This window comes from Catharus ustulatus, chromosome 39 (assembly GCF_009819885.2).
Source record: "Catharus ustulatus isolate bCatUst1 chromosome 39, bCatUst1.pri.v2, whole genome shotgun sequence".
In the NCBI taxonomy this organism is placed as follows: domain Eukaryota; kingdom Metazoa; phylum Chordata; class Aves; order Passeriformes; family Turdidae; genus Catharus; species Catharus ustulatus.
Window position 1 is genome coordinate 279,637 of NC_046259.1, and position 19,088 is coordinate 298,724.

Here is a 19,088-nt window from a genome sequence, read left to right on the forward strand (position 1 = left end):
TACAGCCCAAAAATGGCCCCAAAAATATCCTGAAACAGCCTAAAATACAGCCTAAAAACTGCTTAAAATAATCACTAAAAACAGCCCCAAAAGGGATGGGAATCACCCCAAAACCAGGGCAAAAATAGTCCCAAAAATATCCTAAATACAGCCCAAAAAACAACCTAAAATACAGCCCCAAAACTCCTGAAAATCACCCCAAAACCAGCCCCAAAATTGCTGAAAATGATCCCAAAAATACCTGGAAAATGTTCCCAAAAATGCCACAAAAAACAACCCCAAAGTCCTGGAAATAATCCCAAAACCAGGCCCAAAAAAATCCAAAAAATGCCCCAAAAACATTTTTAAAAACACCTCAAAAATATTCCCCCAACCCCCCCAAAAATTCCCCAAAATCCTGCCAAAAATCCCTAAAAATTTCCCAAAATTCCCTCAAAAATCCCCAAATTTCTCCCAAAATTCCCCAAATCCCCCGAAATTCCCTCAAAATTTCCCAAATTTCTCAGAAAAAATCCTCAAATTTCCCCAAAATTCCCCCCAAAAACTCCCTAAAAATCCCCCAAATTTCCCAAAAATTCCCCAAATTTTCCCCCAAAATCCCCCCCAAATTTCCCCTAAACCCCAAATTTGCCCCAAAATCTCAAAAAATTTCCCAAATTTCACCCAAAATCCCAAAAATTCTCTCAAAAATCCCCTAAAAATCCCCCAAAAATTCCCCAAAACTCCCAAATTTAACCCAAAATTTCCCAAAATTCCCTCAGAATCTCAAAAATTCTCCAAAAATCTCTAAAAATTTCCCAAATTTCCCCCCAAATCCCCCAAAAAACTCCCCAAAAACCCCCAAAATTCCCTCAAAATTTCCCAAAAACCCCCCAAAATTTCCTCAAACCCCAAAAATTTCCCCAAATTCCCCCTGAAAATCCCTAAAATTTCACCAAAAATCACTAAAAATTCCCCAAAAATTCCCCAAAAATTCCCCAAAATTCCCCAAAATTCCCCAATTTCCCCTCCCCCCACTAACCCGCCCCTCCCCCGCAGGCTCCTCGGACGTTCCCTCGGTTCCCGTTCCGGTTCCGGCCCCGGCCCCTCCCCCCCCGCCCCGGCCCCGCGCGTTCTCGCACAGCGGAGTGGGGGGAGGGGCCGAGCCCCGCGCGGCCATCGGCGAGCTCGGCCAGGTGGGGGAGGGGCCAGGGGAGGGGAATTTGGGGAATTTTGGGGAATTTGGGAATTTTTGGGAATTTTTTGGGAATTTTTTGGTAAAAATTTGGGGGAATTTTGGGAATTTTTTGGGGAATTTTGGGATTTATTTGGGAATTATTTTTTTATTTTTGGGAAAATATGGGGGAATTTGGGATTTTTGTGGGAATTTGGGAATTTTTGGGGGAAATTTGGGATTTTTAGGGGGAAATTTGGGGGAAATTTGGGATTTATTTTGAATTTTGGGGAAATTTTGGGGAATTTTTGGGGGAAATTTGGGAATTATTTGGGAATTTTTTTTATTTTCGGGAAAATTTGGGGGAATTTGGGAATTTTGGGGAAAATTTGGGATTTTTGGGGGGATTTTTGGGGGATTTTGGGGATTTTTTTTAATTTTTCGGGGGAATTTTGGGGGGATTTTGGGAAAATTTTTTGGGGTTTTTGGGAAAATTTTGGGCAATTTTGGGATTTTTTGGGATTTTTTGGGAGGAGTTTGGAGGAATTTTGGGAATTTTTTGGGGGAAATTTGGGATTTGTTTTGGGGAAATTTTTTTATTTTTGGGAAAATTTGGGGGAATTTGGGAAGTTTGGGGGAAAATTTTGGGAATTTTTGGGTTTTTTTTTTATTTTTGGGAAAATTTTGGGGGAAAAATTTGGGATTTTTTTTGGAATTTTGGAAATTCTGGGGGAATTTTTGGGGGGGGAATTTTGGGTTTTTTAGGATTTTTTGGGAGGAGTTTGGAGGAATTTTGGGAATTTTTGGGGGAAATTTGGGAATTTTGGGGGATGTTGGGGAATTTTGGGATTTTTTGGGGGAAATTTTGGGAATTTTTGGGATGTTTTGAAGGAATTTTTGGAAAAATTTTCCAATTTTGGGGGGAATTTTGGGGATTTTTTTTGGAATTTTTGGGGAAAATTTTGGAATTTTGGGGAATTTTTTGGGGGGGGTTTGAAGGAATTTTTGGAAAAAATTGCGATTTTTTTGGGGGGGACTTTTGGGGATTTTTTCTTGAGAATTTTGGAATTTTTTTGGGGAAAATTTTGGGATTTCTGGGAAAAATTCGGGGATTTTGGGGGGGAATTTTGGGATTTTTTGGAAGGGTTTGGATGAATTTTTGGAAAAATTTGTGAATTTTTTGTGGATTTTTTTTTTTAAATGTAAAATTTTGGGATTTTTTGGGGGGGGAATTTCGGGAAATTTGGAGAATTTCGGGATTTTTTTGACACAAATTTTTCCCCTCCCCCTCCCCCTCCCCCAGCTGTGCTCGGCCCCTCCCCCCTTCGGGGGCTCCAAGCCGGGCCCGGGTGGGGGAGGGGCCGCTCCCTTTGGCCCCGCCCCCTTTGGCCCCGCCCCCTTTGGCCCCGCCCCTCCCCCCGCGCGGCCCCGCCCCCCCCGGCCCCGCCCCCCCCGCGCGCCCAGCGAGGAGAACGCGAGCGACGAGGAGCGGATGGTGATCTGCGAGGAGGAGGGCGACGATGACGTCATCGGTGAGCGCCGCCCCTCCCCCACCCCACCGCCCCTCCCCCACCCACAAAAAAAAAATTAAAAAATAAATTAAAAAAAAATTTTAAAAAAATTAAAAAAAAATTCCAAAAAAAATTAAAATTTGTTCATCACCCCTCCCCCACCCTGAATAAACATCCGGGGGGGAGGGGTCACAGTGAGTGCCCCTCCCCCACCCCACAGCCCCCCCCCCCCCCCAAAAAAAAATAAAAAAAAAAAAAGAAAAAAAAAATTTTAAAAATTGAAAAATTTTTTCATCGCCCCTCCCCCACCCTCAATAAACACCTGGGGGGAGGGGTCTCAGTGAGTGCCCCTCCCCCACCCTGATCCCCTCCCCCACCCACAAAAAAAAATTCAAAAAAATTAAAAAAAAAATTTAAAAAATTTAAGAATTCATTCGTTGCCCCTCCCCCACCCTCAATAAACACCTGGGGGGAGGGGTCTCAGTGAGCGCCCCTCCCCCATCCCAGAGCCCCTCCCCCACCCCCCAAAAAAAAATTTTAAAAATTTAAAAAAAATTAAAAAAAAAAATTAAAATTTGTTGACTGCCCCTCCCCCACCCTCAATAAACACCTGGGGGGAGGGGTCTCACTGAGTGCCCCTCCCCCACCCCTGAGCCCCTCCCCCACCCCTAAAAAAACTTTTTAAAAATCTAAAAAATACTTTTAAAAATTTAAAAATTTTTAATTCCCCCTCCCCCACCCCCAATTAACATCCCGCCCCTCCCCCCCAGACGATGGGTTCGCCCCTCCCCCACCCGACATCGACCTGAAGTGCAAAGAGAGAGTGAGCGACAGCGACAGCGACCCGGGGGAGGGGGACAAGGTGGGACGGGGGGGAGGGGCAGGGGGAGGGGGAGGGGCTCTAATGTGGGGGAGGGGTCTCTGTTTGATGGAGGGGGACAAGGTGGGACGGGGGGGAGGGGAAAATGGGGGAGGGGGAGGGGCTCTAATGTGGGGGAGGGGGACAAGGTGGGACGGGGGGGAGGGGAAAATGGGGGAGGGGCCAATGGGGGAGGGGCGGGGTCTCGGGTGGGGGAGGGGTTTCAGATTGGGGGAGGGGTCTTGGATTTGGGGGAGGGGTCTCAGATTTAGGGGAGGGGTTTCTGATTTGGTGGGGGAGGGGTTTGTGGGGTGGGGGAGGGGGCTCTAATGTGGGGGAGGGGCTCAGATTTGGGGGAATGGCTCTAATTTGGGGGAGGGGTCTCAGATTTGGTGGGGGAGGGGTCTCTGGAGTGGGGGAGGGGCTTGTGGTTGGGGGTGGGTTTTGAGTTTGGGGGAGGGGTCTCGGGTGGGGGAGGGGTCTCAGATTGGGGGAGGGGTCTTTGGAGTGGGGGAGGGGCCTCAGTGTGGGGGAGGAGTTTCAGTGTGGGGGAGGGGCTCTAAAATGTGGGAGGGGTCTCTGAGTTGGTGGGGGAGGGGCTCTAACGTGGGGGAGGGGTCTCTGACTTAGGAGAAGAGTCTCTGAAATGGGGGAGGGGTCTCTGGTTGGGGGAGGGGCTCCAATTTGGGGGAGGGGTCTTTGATTTTAGGGGAGGGGTCTCGAGTGGGGGAGGGGTCTGTAGTGTGGGGGAGGGGTCTCTGGATTGGTGGGGGAGGGGTCTGTGGTTGGGGGAGGGGCTCTAATGGGGGGAGGGGTCTCTGTGGTTTTGGGGAGGGGTCTCGGGTGTGGGGGAGGGGCTCTAATGGGGGGAGGGGTCTCTGGTTTAGGGGAGGGATTTAGTGTGGGGGAGGGGCTCTAATTTGGGAGAGGGGTCTCTCGAGTGGGGGAGGGGTCTCTGCGGTTTTTTGGGGGGAGGGGTCTCTGATTTAGGGGAGAAGTCTCAGTGTGGGGGAGGGGTCTCTGATTTGGTGGGGGATGGGTCTCTCGAGTGGGGGAGGGGTCTCTGTGTTTATTTTGGGGGGAGGGGTCTCTGATGTCTCCCCTCCCCCTCCCCCCAGGCCCCCCCCCCGCCGGCTGTTCCCGCCCCGCCCCCCCCCGGAGCTGGACCCTCCCCCCGCGAACCCCGCCCCTCCCCCCACCCCCACCCCCAGCCCCGCCCCTCCCCCCACCCCCAAACGCTTCGAGGCCTCCCCCGCCCCTCCCCCCCCCTCCCCCCCCCCCCGCCGGAAACGCGCCGAGAGCTCCGAGGGGGGGGGTGGGGGAGGGGCGGGGGGGGGCGGCGCTGCTGCTGCCCCTCCCCCTCTGCGCCCCGCCCCTCCCCCACCCCACCCCCCTCCCCCCGCCGCCCCCCCGGGTGGGGGAGGGGTCGTGGCCAACCTGGTGCTGGGTGGGGGAGGGGCGGGCCCGGGTCCTCCCCCCCCCTCTGCCCCTCCCCCCCCCTCGGTGGCGCTGCTGCCCCACCCCCACCCCCACCCCCCCGTGCAGCTCCTGGCGCAGCCCCCGGGTGGGGGAGGGGCGGTGGGGGGGGTGGGGGTGGGGGGAGGGGCGGTGGGGGGGGGTGGGGGGAGGGGCGGCCCCGCCCAACGGGCCCCTCCCCCTCGGCATCACCCAGGTCCAATACATCCTGCCCACCCTGCCCCTCCCCCACCCGCCGGGAAAAGGCCCCGCCCCCTCCCCAGCCCCTCCCCCACCCCCCGCCCAGGCCCCTCCCCCCGCGCTGCACTTCGCCCTCCCCCCACCCCAGAACGGGAAAGCCCCTCCCCCACCCGCGGGGGGCGGAGCCGGCCACGCCCCCAAAGGTAAAGGGGGGGGAGGGGCGGTGGGGGAGGGGAAATCGGGGTGGGGGAGGGGAAATTGGGGTGGGGGAGGGGCCTATGAGGGGGAGGGGTCTCGGTGTGAGTGGGGGAGGGGCTTAGGGTTGTGGGCGTGGCTTCTGAAGGTTAGGGGAGGGGCCTGGGTGTGATTGACAGCTCTGAACAGAGTGGGGGAGGGGCCTCGGGGATTGGGGGCGGGGTCTCAGGGTGGGGGAGGGGTTTCTGTGTGATTGGGGGAGGGGCCTAAATGTGATTGACAGCTCTCTGTGGAATGGGGGAGGGGCCTCGGGGATTGGGGGAGGGGTCTCAGGATGGGGGAGGGGCCTGTGTTTGATTGACAGCTCTGAACAGAGTGGGGGAGGGGCTCTGGGATTGGGGGCGGGGTCTCAGGATGGGGGAGGGGCCTGGGTGTGATTGACAGCTCTAAAAAGAGTGGGGGAGGGGTCTCAGGGATGGGGGAGGGGCCTGTGTGAGTGGGGGAGGGGCTTTAGTTTGATTGACAGCTCTGAACAGAGTGGGGGAGGGGCTCTGGGATTGGGGGCGGGGTCTGAGGGATGGGGGAGGGGTTTCTGTGTTTGATTGACAGCTCTTTATGGAATGGGGGAGGGGTCTCTGTGTGATTGTGGGAGGGGTTTCTGGATGGGGGAGGGGTCTCATCCCCTCTAACCCCTCCCCCCTCCCCTCCCCCCCCCCCAGCCCAGCCCTCCCCCCCCGCCCAGCCCCCTCCCCCCACCCCTCTGCTCCCAGGGAAGGTTCTGGTCCCCGTGGCCCCGCCCGGCCCCGCCCTGACGCCCTTCGGGACCCCCGGGGCCGCCCCTCCCCCCGGCAAGGTACGTGCGCCCCTCCCCCACCCCCCCAAATCCCCTCCCCCACCCCCCAAACCCCCTCTCTAACCTCTCACCCCTCCCCCCCCCAGATCATCCAGCTCAGCCCGGTGCCCCTGGTGCCCCCCGGCAGCCCCGGGGGTGGGGGAGGGGCGGGGGGAGGAGCAGCAGGGGGGGGAGGGGCAGGAAGCGCTGCCGCCCCTCCCCCACCGCCCCCTCCCCCCCCCAAGGTGCTGCTGCCCTCGGCCCGGATCGCCTACGTGCACCCCGCCCCTCCCCCACCCCCCCCCGGGGCCGCCCCTCCCCCCCCCGGGGCCGCCCCTCCCCCACCCGGAGCCGCCGCTTTCGTCAGCCCCTCCCCCGTGCTCGGGTTCGGGACCCTCGTGCAGCCCCTGCTGCCCGGTGAGTGGGGGAGGGGCGGGGGAGGGGCTGGGGGGGGATTTGGGGATTTTTTGGGGGATTATTTGTAATTTTTTGGTGATTTTGGGGGGGATTTTTGGGATTTTTTGTGAATTTTTTTGGGATATTTTGGGAATATTTTGATATTTTTTGTAATTCTTGGGGATTTTTTTAAATTTTTTGGGATTTTTTGGGGGTTCTTTGTTGTTTTTGGGGATTTTTTTTGTGATTTTTGGAGATGTTTGGGAGAGATTTTGGGATTTTTTGGGGGATAATTTGTAATTTTGGGGGATATTTTGGGGATTCTTGGTGATTTTTGGGGGGATTTGGGGGATTTTTTGTAATTTTTTGGTGATTTTAGGTGATTTTTTGGGGGGATTTTTGGTTTATTTGGGGATTTTTGGGAATATTGTGATATTTTTTTTATTTTTTTATTTTTGGGGATATTTTGTAATTTTTGGTGATTTTTTTGGGACTGTTTTGTAATTTTGGGGATTTTTGGGGGGATTTTTGGGGCATTTTGGAGATATTTTGTAATTTTAGGGGAATTTGGTGAATATTTTGTAATATTGGGGGGATTTTGAGAATTTTTTGGGGATATTTGGGGATTTTTTGTAATTTTTGATGCTTTTATTGCAATTGTTGGGGATATTTTGGGGATATTTTGTTATTTCTTGTAATTTTGGGGACTTTTGTGATTTTTGGGAGGATTTGGGGGATATCTTGTTATTTCTTTGTAATTCTTGGGGGACATTTTGTAATTTTTTGTGTTTTTTGGGGGGATTTTTGTAATTTTTGGGGTTTTTATTACAATTTTTTGGGGATATTTTGGGAACATTCTGTCATTTTTTCTAATTATTATAATTTTTTTGTGATTTTTGGGAGGATTTTGGGGACATTTTGTTATTTTTTTGTGATTTTGGGAATTTTTTGGGGGATTTTTGTGATTTTTGGGGATATATTTTGTAATTTTGGGGGGAGTTTTGGGGATTTTTGGAAGATTTTGGGGATATTTTCTAATTTTTTCTAATATTTGTAATTTTTTTGTGATTTTTGGGGAAATTTTTGTAATTTTTGTGTAATTTTTATAATTTTTTAATGAAATTTTGGTTCTATTTTCTCATTTTTTTCTGATTTTTTTCCTGTCTCTCTCCCCTCCCCGCCCCTCCCCCAGCCCAGAGCTCCCTCCTGGGCCCCTCCCCCGTGGGGGTCTCGGCGCTGCCCCCTCCCCCCAGCTCGGGGGGTCCCGTCCTGCTCTACCCGGGGGGTCCCGGCCCCGCCCCCGGCCCCGCCCCCGGCCCCGCCCCCGGCCCCGCCCCCGCCCCGGGATTGGTTTACAGCGTGGCTGGCTCCGCCCCCCCGGGCCCGGCCCCGCCCATCCTGCCCAAGGCCGGCCCCGCCCCCGCCCTGGGGGCTGCAGGTAACGGGGGAGGGGCCAAAGGGGGCGGGGCTAAGGGGGAGGGGCTAAGGGGGAGGGGCTAAAGGGGGAGGGGCTAAAGGGGTGGGGATAAAGGGGGGAGGGGATAAAGGGAGTGGTCAATTTAAGGGGTGGGGCTTAAGGGTGTGGTCACTTTAAAGGGGCGTGGCTAATCAAATGGGCGTGGCTAAATGGGTGTGGTCGCTTTAAAAGGGGGTGGAGCCTAAATGCGTGTGGTCTCAGGTGGGTGTGGCCTAAATGGGTGGGGTCGCTTTAAGGGTGGGGCTTAAAGGGGTGTGGTCACTTTAAAAGGGGGTGGAGCTTAATGGGGTGGGGTCTCTTCAAGTGGGTGTGGTCACTTTAAAAAGGGGTGTGGCTACACCAAAGGGGTGGGGCTTTGGGGGAGTGGTCACTTTAAAAGAGGTGTGGCTAAAGGGGGTGTGGTCAATTTAAAAGGGGGTGGAGCTTAATGGGGCGGGGTCTCATCAAGTGGGTGTGGTCACTTTAAAAGGGGCGTGGCTGCATCAAATGGGTGGAGCTTAAAGAGGGTGTGGTCACTTTAAAAGAGGGTGGCGCTTAATGAGGTGGGGTCTCTTTAAATGGGTGTGGCCTAAATGGGTGGGGTCACTTTGAGGGTGGGGCTGAAAGGGGTGTGGTCACTTTTTAAAGGGCGTGGTCACTTAAAGTGGGCGTGGTTACTCAAAAGGGGTGTGGCCAGTGTAAAGGGGTGTGGTCACTTTTAAAGGGGTGGGGTCACTTTAAATGGGTGTGGCTTAGAGGGGCGTGGTCATAGGAAATGGGAGGAGCTTAAAAGGGTGGAGCTGAATGGGTGTGTCTGTTTTAAAGGGGGCGTGGCTTAGATGGGCGTGGCCACACCCAAATCAGGAACGTGTTTATTATGCAAATGAGCGCTGGGCGGGGCTAATCTGGGTGTGGCTCCACCGAGAGGGGGCGTGGCCTGACGCGGCCCCTCCCCCTCTCCCCGCAGCGCCCCCGCCCTTCCCCCCCCGCCCCCCCCGCCCCTCCCCCAAGCCCCCCCAGAAGGTCAAGGCCGCCCTGGCCACCATCCCGGTGGGGGGAGGGGAGGGGGCTCAGCCCCGCCCCCCTGCGCCCGACCCCGCCCCTCCCCCACCCCCCTCCACCCCTCCCCCACCCCCCCAGCCACTCCCCTCCCCCCCCTCCTCCAGCGATTGGGACTCTGCTGCCGCCGCCCCTCCCCCACCCCCACCCCCCCCCTGTGCCCATCCCCCCTCCCCCAGCGCCGAGGCCTGGAGCCAGCGGGAGCCCGTGGGGGAGGGGCCGCCCAGCCCCGCCCCCCCCGCCGCGGTGAGTGCCGCCCCTCCCCCCTCAATCAATCATTCATTAATCATTCATTCATTAAATAATTGTTTATTCATTTTTCTCCGAGGCCACGCCCCCTCCCGGCCCCTCCTCCGCCCCCCCCCCCCCCGACGCCCATCCCCCCCCCCTCCCCTCCACCAACCGCTGCCGAGGGAGGGGCCAAGAAGGCGAAGCTGCGCCCCCCCCCCCTGAAAAAACCTTCGACTCTGTGGACAGGTGAGGGGTGGGGGAGGGGCGGGGGGGAGGGGAGGGGTGGGGGAGGGGCTTGGGGGGGTGGGGGATTTAAAAATTAATTTTTAGGAATTTTTTGGTGATTTTTTTTGGATTTTTTTGGTGTTTTTTGGGGATTTTTTTTGGATTTTTTTGGGATTTTTTGGGATTTTTTTTCTATTTTTGGGGGATTTTTTTGGGATTTTTTTGGGGATTTTTGAAGGGATTTTTGGTTTTTTTTACTTACAATTTTTGGGATTTTTGGGGGATTATTTTGGACTATTTTTGATTTTTAAATAAATTTTTTTGAGATTTTTCGGAGTTTTTTTTAAGGTTTTTTTTTTATTTTTGTTCTTAGAACTTTTGGGATTTTTTTAACTTTTATTTTTTGATGATTTTTTTGGCATGTTTTGGACTTTTTTTGATTTTTAAAAAAAATTTTTTGAGGTTTTTCTGGAGGTTTTTTTAAGGGATTTTTTTTGGTTTTTATTTATAGAATTTTTGGGATTTTTTTAACTTTTATTTTTTGAGGGTTTTTTTGGCATGTTTTGGACTTTTTTTGATTTTTAAAAAAATTTCTTTTGAGGTTTTTTTTTTGGGATTTTTTGTAGATTTTTTTGGAGCATTTTGGGGGAATTTTTGACAATTTTTGGGGGGTTAATTTGGCATTTTTGGGGAAATTTTAGTGATATTTTTGTGATATTTTTTGGGGATATTTTTGTTGCAATTTGGGGACGTTTTGGGGCCTCTTTTAAGATTTTTTTTGGTGATATTTTCAGAGTAAATTTGGGGTGGTTTTGGGGTTTTTTGGAGAATGTTTTTGGGGTGATTCTTGGGATATTTTCAGGATATTTTGGGGATATTTTAATGATAATTTCAGGATAATTTTATGATAATTTGAGGATATTTTTGTGATATTTTTGTGACATTTTTGGGGTGATTTTGGTGCATTTCAGAGTCCTGTCCGAGGTTGATTTCGAGGAGCTCTGGGGGGATTTTGGGGGGATGATTTTATGATAATTTCAGGATATTTTTATGATAATTTCAGGATGTTTTCAGGATAATTTCAGGATATTTTAATGATATTTTTATGATATTTTTGGGCTGTTTTTGGTGTGTTTCAGAGTTCTCTCTGAGGTGGATTTCGAGGAGCTCTGGGAGGATTTTTGGGTTTTTTCAGGAGATATTTCTGTAATAATTTCAGGATATTTTTATGATAATTACAGGATATTTTAATGATATTTTCAGGATATTTTAATGATATTTTTATGATATTTTTGTGATATTTTTGGGGTGTTTTTCTCTTTCTCAGAGTTCTCTCTGAGGTTGATTTCGAGGAGCTTTGGGGGGATTTTTGGGGTGATTTCTGTGACATTTTCAGGATAATTTCAGGATAATTTCAGGATATTTTTATGATAATTTGAGGATAATTTTAAGATATTTTTATGATTTTTTGGGGATGATTTTGAGGTAATTTTGGTGTATTTTGGATATTTCAGAGTCCTCTCTGAGGTGGATTTCGAGGAGCTTTGGGGGGATTTTTGGCGTTTTTTTAGGAAATATTTTTATGATAATTACAGGATATTTTAATGATAATTTCAGGATATTTTCAGGATATTTTGGGGATAATTTTATGATATTTTTGGGGTGATTTCAGGCTGTTTTTGGTGCATTTCAGAGTCCTGTCCGAGGTTGATTTCGAGGAGCTCTGGGGGGATTTTTTGGGGCTGATTTTTGTGACATTTTCAGGATAATTTCAGGATATTTTAATGATAATTTTATGATGATTTTGGGCTGTTTTTGGTGTGTTTCAGAGTCCTCTCTGAGGTTGATTTCGAGGAGCGCTTCGCCGAGCTCCCCGAGTTCCGGCCCGAGGAAGTTCTCCCCTCCCCCACCCTGCAGGCCCTGGCCACGTCCCCCAGAACCATCCTGGGCAGCTACAGGAAAAAACGTAAAAACTCAACTGGTGAGTGACCACTGAGTGACCAACTGACCACTGAGTGACCACTGACCAACTGACCAGTGACTGACTGACCCTGACTGGCCACGTCCCCCAGAACCATCCTGGGCAGCTACAGAAAAAAACGTAAAAATTCCACTGGTGAGTGACCACTGAGTGACCAACTGACCACTGAGTGACCACTGAGTGACCACTGAGTGACCCTGACTGACCAGTGACTGACTGACCCTGACTGGCCACGTCCCCCAGAACCATCCTGGGCAGTTACAGAAAAAAACGCAAAAATTCCACTGGTGAGTGACCAACTGACCACTGAGTGACCACTGAGTGACCACAGAGTGACCAGTGACTGACTGACCCTGACTGGCCATGTCCCCCAGAACCATCCTGGGCAGCTACAGAAAAAAACGTAAAAATTCAACAGGTGAGTGACCAACTGACCACTGAGTGACCACTGAGTGACCACTGAGTGACCACAGACTGACTGACCCTGACTGGCCACGTCCCCCAGAACCATCCTGGGCAGCTACCGGAAAAAACGCAAAAATTCCACTGGTGAGTGACCACTGAGTGACCAACTGACCACTGAGTGACCACAGACTGACCACACACTGACCCTGACTGGCCACGTCCCCCAGAACCATCCTGGGCAGCTACAGGAAAAAACGCAAAAACTCAACAGGTGAGTGACCACTGAGTGACCACTGAGTGACCAACTGACCACTGAGTGACCACTGACCAGTGACTGACCACACACTGACCCTGAGTGGCCACGTCCCCCAGAACCATCCTGGGCAGCTACAGAAAAAAACGTAAAAATTCTACAGGTGAGTGACCACTGAGTGACCAACTGACCAACTGACCACAGAGTGACCACAGACTGACCACACACTGACCCTGACTGGCCACATCCCCCAGAACCATCCTGGGCAGCTACCGGAAAAAACGCAAAAATTCAACAGGTGAGTGACCACTGAGTGACCAACTGACCACTGAGTGACCACTGACCAACTGACCAGTGACTGACTGACCCTGACTGGCCACGTCCCCCAGAACCATCCTGGGCAGCTACAGAAAAAAACGCAAAAACTCCACTGGTGAGTGACCACTGAGTGACCAACTGACCACTGAGTGACCACTGAGTGACCCTGAGTGACCAACTGACCACTGAGTGACCACTGAGTGACCACTGAGTGACCACTGAGTGACCAACTGACCACTGAGTGACCACTGAGTGACCACTGAGTGACCAACTGACCACTGAGTGACCACAGACTGACCACAGAATGACCAATTACAAACTGACCTCACTGACCACACTGACCACTGAGTGATGAATGAGTGACCCCTGTGTGACCTTTGACCCCTCTCTGACCCCTCCTCCCCCAAGCGGAAGCTGCTGATCCCTGATCCCTGTGTGACCTTTGACCTTTGACCTTTGCAGATTTGGACCCCTCTGTGGATGACCCCTCCTCCCCCAAGCGGAAGCTGCTGATTTCTCTCTGACCTTTGCCCTTTGACCCCTAGATTTGGACCCCTCTGTTGATGACCCCTCCTCCCCCAAGCGGAAGCTGCTGATCCCTGACCCCTGTGTGACCTTTAACCCCTGTTTGACCCCTAGATTTGGATCCATCAGTCGATGACCCCTCCTCCCCCAAGCGGAAGCTGCTGATTTCTCTCTGTGACCTTTGCCCTTTGACCTTTAACCCCTGTAGATCTGGACCCTGGTGTCGATGACCCCTCCTCCCCCAAGCGGAAGCTGCGGCGCCGCTCTGTGACCCTGACTGACCTCTCTGTGACCTTTGACCCCCAGATTTGGATCCATCAGTTGATGACCCCTCCTCCCCCAAGCGGAAGCTGCTGATTTCTCTCTGACCTTTGCCCTTTGACCCCCAGATCTCGATCCCAGTGTTGATGACCCCTCCTCCCCCCAGCGGAAGCTGCTGATCTCTGTGTGACCTTTGACCTTTGACCCCACAGATCTCGATCCCTCTGTGGATGACCCCTCCTCCCCCAAGCGGAAGCTGCTGACCCCTGATCCCTGTGTGACCTTTGCCCTTTGACCCCACAGATCTCGATCCCAGTGTCGATGACCCCTCCTCCCCCAAGCGGAAGCTGCGGCGCCGCTCGAGCTGCGGCTCCGACCCCACGACCCCGAAAAGCGCCAAATGCGAGGGGGAGATCTTCACCTTCAACACAGGTGGGGGAGGGGCAAATCAACACTCACTGGGGTGGGGGAGGGGCTGGGGGCACACAGAGATCTTCACCTTCAACACAGGTGGGGGAGGGGCAAAATCTGAGTGGGGGAGGGGCTGGGGAATGGGGGAGATCTTCACATTCAACACAGGTGGGGGAGGGGCACATCTGAGTGGGGGAGGGGCAAATCAACATTGATATGGGGTGGGGGAGGGGCTCTGGGGGGTCTGTCAGGATGGGGGAGGGGCTGTGACCCCCCCCATGACCTCTGTGACCCCTCTCTGACCTCTGACCCCTCTCCCCACAGTGGGGGGAGGGGAGCTGGAGTACGACAAGGTCCCGTTCTGACAGGGTGGGGGAGGGGCTGTGAGGGGTCTGACAGGGTGGGGGAGGGGCTGTGACCCCTGTGTGACCCCTGTGACCTCTGTGTGACCTCTCTGTGACCTCTGTGTGACCTCTGACCCCGCAGGGGGGGAGGGGGACGATGTCCTGGGGGAGCTGGAGTACGACAAGGTCCCGTTCTGAGAGCGGGGGAGGGGCTGTGAGGGGTCTGACAGGGTGGGGGAGGGGCTGTGACCCCTGTGACCCCTGTGTGACCTCTGTGTGACCTCTGACCCCGCAGGGGGGGAGGGTGATGATGTCCTAGGAGAGCTGGAGTAGGACAAGGTCCTGTTCTGAGAGGGTGGGGGAGGGGCTGTGAGGATGGGGGAGGGGCTGTGACCCCTGTGTGACCTCTGTGTGACCTCTCTGTGACCTCTGTGTGACCTCTGACCCCGCAGGGGGGGAGGGGGACGATGTCCTAGGAGAGCTGGAGTACGACAAGGTCCCGTTCTGAGAGCGGGGGAGGGGCCCTGGGGGGGTTGTTTGGATTCCCCAGGATGGGGGAGGGGCTGTGACCCCTCTGTGACCCCTGTGACCCCTGTGTGACCCCATTTTGATGATTTCTCACAGGGGGGGAAGGTGATGATGTCCTAGGAGAGCTGGAGTACGACAAGGTCCCGTTCTCGTCCCTGCGCCGCACCCTGGATCAGCGCCGGGCGCTCGTCATGCAGCTCTTCCAGGAGCACGGCTTCTTCCCCTCGGGTGAGACACAAAAATATCCTGAAATCACCCCAAAAACACCCCAAAAATATCACAAAATTATCACAAAAATATCCTGAAATTATCCTAAAAATATCCCTGAAATGTCCTAAAAATATCCCTGAAATATCCTAAAAATATCCTGAAAATATCACAAAATTATCACAAAATTACCTCAAAAATATCCTAAAAATAACTCTGAAATATTCCTGAAATATCCTAAAAATATCCCAAAAATATCCTAAAAATATGCTAAAAATATCCTGAAAATATCCCTGAATAATCCCAAAAATACCCTAAAAATATTACAAAAATATTCTGAAAATATCCTGAAAATATCTCTGAAATATCCCTGGAATGTCCTAAAAATATCCTAAAAATATCACAAAATTATCTTTAAAATATCCCTGAAATTATCCCTAAATTATCACAAATCTGTCAGCCCAGGCACAGCTTCTTCCCCTCGGGTAAACACCCCAAAAACTGCCCAAAAATATCCTGAAATTATCACAAAATCAGCCCAAAAATATCCTGAAATCACCCCAAAATTATCTTAAAAATATCACAAAAATATCCTGAAAATATCACAAAAATATCCCTGAAATATCCTGAAAATATCACAAAAATATCCTGAAAAAAATCCCAAAATTATCACAAAATTACCTCAAAAATATCCTAAAAATATCTTTGAATAATCCCCAAAATATCCTAAAAATGTAGCAAAAATATCCCAAAAATATATTTAAAAATATCCTAAAAAATCTCAAAAAATTCCTGAAAATATCCCAAAATATCCTAAAAATATCCAAAGAAAATTCCAGAAACATCCCAAAATCCCCCTAAAATTATTCTAAAATTATCCTAAAAATATAAAAAAAATCCTAAAAATATTCCTAAAAAATCCTAAAAATATCTCAAAGATATCCTAAAAATACCCCAAAATATCTTTAAAATATCCAAAGAAAATTCCAGAAACATCCCAAAATCCCTCTAAAATTAATCTACAATTATCCTAAAAATATATTAAAAAACATCCTAAAAATATTTGAAAAATATCCTAAAAATATCTCTGAATGATCCCAAAAATATCCCGAAAATATCCTAAAAATACCCCAAAATATCCTAAAAATACAGCAAAAATATCCTAAAAATATCCAAAGAAAATTCCAGAAACATCCCAAAATCCCCCTAAAATTATTCTAAAATTATCCAAAAAATATAAAAAAAATTCCTAAAAATATCCCTAAAAAATCCTAAAAAAATCCCAAAAAATATTTTTAAAAAATTCCCCAAACCAAACCAAAATCACCCCAAAATTGTCCCCAAAAACGATCCCAACCCACCCTGAGTGACCCCTGAGTGACCCTGAGTGACCCCAGAGTGACCCCTCAGTGACCCCTGACCCCTGTGTGACCTCTGACCTTGTCCCCAGCCCAGGCCACGGCCGCGTTCCAGTCCCGTTTCTCGGACATTTTCCCCACCAAGCTCTGCCCTGCCCGTGACCCCTGACCCCTGAGTGACCCCGTGTGACCCCTGAGTGACCCCTGACCTCTGACCTTGTCCCCAGCCCAGGCCACGGCCGCGTTCCAGTCCCGTTTCTCGGACATTTTCCCCACCAAGCTCTGCCCTGTCCGTGACCCCTGACCCCTGAGTGACCCCTGTCTGTGACCCCTGACCCCTGAGTGACCCCGTGTGACCCCTGTGTGACCCCTGACCTTTGACCTTGTCCCCAGCCCAGGCCACGGCCGCGTTCCAGTCGCGCTTCTCGGACATTTTCCCCACCAAGCTCTGCCCTGCCCGTGACCCCTGACCCCTGAGTGACCCCTCAGTGACCCCTGACCCCCTGTGACCTCTGACCTTGTCCCCAGCCCAGGCCACGGCCGCGTTCCAGTCCCGTTTCTCGGACATTTTCCCCACCAAGCTCTGCCCTGCCCGTGACCCCTGACCCCTGAGTGACCCCGTGTGACCCCTGTGTGACCCCTGACCTTTGACCTTGTCCCCAGCCCAGGCCACGGCCGCGTTCCAGTCGCGCTTCTCGGACATTTTCCCCACCAAGCTCTGCCCTGCCCGTGACCCCTGACCCCTCAGTGACCCCGTGTGACCCCTGAGTGACCCCTGAGTGACCCCTGACCCCGTGTGACCTCTGACCTTGTCCCCAGCCCAGGCCACGGCCGCGTTCCAGTCGCGTTTCTCGGACATTTTCCCCACCAAGCTCTGCCCTGCCCGTGACCCCTGACCCCTGAGTGACCCCGTGTGACCCCTGTGTGACCCCTCAGTGACCCTGCATGACCTCTGACCTCTGACCTTGTCCCCAGCCCAGGCCACGGCCGCGTTCCAGTCGCGATTCTCGGACATTTTCCCCACCAAGCTCTGCCTGCAGCTCAAGATCCGCGAGGTTCGCCAGAAGATCATGCAGGCGGCCACGCCCACCGACCCGGCCCCGCCCACCGAGCCCGACGGGCCCGCCCCCTCCGCCGAGGCCACGCCCCCTCCTCCCCCTCCTCCTTCCGCACCAGACCCCGCCCCCTCCGCCGAGGCCACGCCCCCCTCGCCCCCCGCGCGCTGAACCATTCCAAGGCCACGCCCCCTTTTTTCCCGCCTTTTTTTGGAGGGGGCGTGGTCACGTGGGCGGGAGGTTTTAACAATGGGAAACGTTCGGAGCCACGCCCCTCGTTTGTGATTGGTTAAAGGGAAGGGGGCGGGGTTTGGGGTTTGGGGGACACGCCCTGTTCTTAAAGGGACAGGGACAGGGTTGGGGGGTGGGGAGGGGACAGGGATGGCCTGGGGACACTGGGGGGACAGTGGGGGACACTGGGGACAGCCCAGATGTGGCACTGGGGACACTGTGGGGGGACATTGGGAGTGGCACTGGGACACACTGGGGACACTGGGGACAGCCTGAGGGGGACACTGGGGACAGCCTGAGGGTGGCACTGGGGACACTGGGGGGACACTGGGGACGGCCTGGGGGTGGCACTGGGACACTCTATGGGACACTGGGGACACCACAGAAGTGGCACCAGGACACTGGAGGACACTGGGGGACACTGGGACACCCCGGGGGTGGCACTGGGACACTCTGGGGACACTCTGGGGGCACTGGGAGGGGCAAAGGGACACTGGGAGTGGCATTGAGGACACTGGGGGTGGCACTGGGGACACCACAGAGGTGGCACTTGGGACATTGGAGGGCACTGGGGACACTGGGAATGGCACTGGGACACCCTGGGGACACCGTGGTGGGGACACTGGGGACAATGGGGGGACATTGGGGACACACTGGGGACACACTGGGGGACACTGGGGACAGCCCAGATGTGGCACTGGGGACACTGGGAGTGGCACTGGGACACTGGGGGGACACTGGGGACACTGGGACACACTGGGGACACCGAGGTGGTGACACTGGGATACTCTGGGAACACTGGGTGACACTGGGGGGACACTGGGGGTGGCACTGTGACATTGGAGGACACTGGGGACACTGGGAATGGCACAGGGACATTGGGGACACCCCAGAGGTGGCACTGGGGACACTGGGACACTCGAGACACTGTGCTGGTGGCACTGGGAACACTGGGGGGACACTGGGAATGGCACTGGGAACACTGGGGGGACACTGGGGACAGCCTGGGGGTGGCACTGGGGACACTGGGGGGACACTGGGAATGGCACTGGGAACACTGGGGGGACACTGGGGACACCACAGAAGTGGCACCAGGACACTGGGACACACGGGACACCATGCTTGTGGCACTGGGGACACTGGGGACACTCTATGGGACACTGGGACACCCCAGAGGTGGCACAGGGACACTGGGGACACTGGGGACACTGTGGCAGTGGCATTGGGACGCTGGAGACAGCCTGGGGGTGGCACTGGGACTCTCTGGGGACACTGGGACACCTTGGGGACACCGTGGTGGTGGCACAGGGACACCAGGACACCTCCAGGGTGACACAGGGACACTCTGGGGACAGAACTCGGGGCCACCAGGGCACTGGGACACGCTGGGGACACCGTGGCGGAGGCACTGGGACACCAGGACACCTCCAGAGGTGGCACTGGGACACTCTGGGGTCACTTGGACACGCTGGGGACAGCCCGGGGGTGGCACTGGGGTCACTGGGACACGCTGGGGACACCGGGAGGGGCGGGGCGGGGCCACAACGCCGAACCGACCAATCAGGAGCGGCGCTGGCGCGGTGGGCGGGACCACAACGCCAAACCGACCAATCAGGAGCGGTCCTGACGCGGTGGGCG

The 19,088-nt window shown here is 53.2% G+C and overlaps 1 protein-coding gene across 1 annotated transcript in view; it reads left to right on the forward strand.

The window, feature by feature from the left end:
• The window catches only part of CIC (capicua transcriptional repressor), a 36,142-nt gene extending 18,653 nt beyond the window's left edge, over positions 1 to 17,489 (forward strand). Inside the window, 14 exon segments of the mRNA XM_033084426.1 lie at positions 1,039 to 1,175; positions 2,457 to 2,561; positions 2,592 to 2,685; positions 3,435 to 3,527; positions 4,644 to 4,699; positions 5,286 to 5,382; positions 6,094 to 6,227; positions 6,314 to 6,362; positions 9,026 to 9,108; positions 9,446 to 9,594; positions 11,403 to 11,554; positions 13,620 to 13,748; positions 14,696 to 14,827; positions 17,140 to 17,489. Coding sequence (XP_032940317.1) covers positions 1,039 to 1,175; positions 2,457 to 2,561; positions 2,592 to 2,685; positions 3,435 to 3,527; positions 4,644 to 4,699; positions 5,286 to 5,382; positions 6,094 to 6,227; positions 6,314 to 6,362; positions 9,026 to 9,108; positions 9,446 to 9,594; positions 11,403 to 11,554; positions 13,620 to 13,748; positions 14,696 to 14,827; positions 17,140 to 17,390 — 1,661 coding nt within the window. The 3' untranslated portion in view covers positions 17,391 to 17,489.
• Positions 17,490 to 19,088: the final 1,599 nt, after the last annotated feature.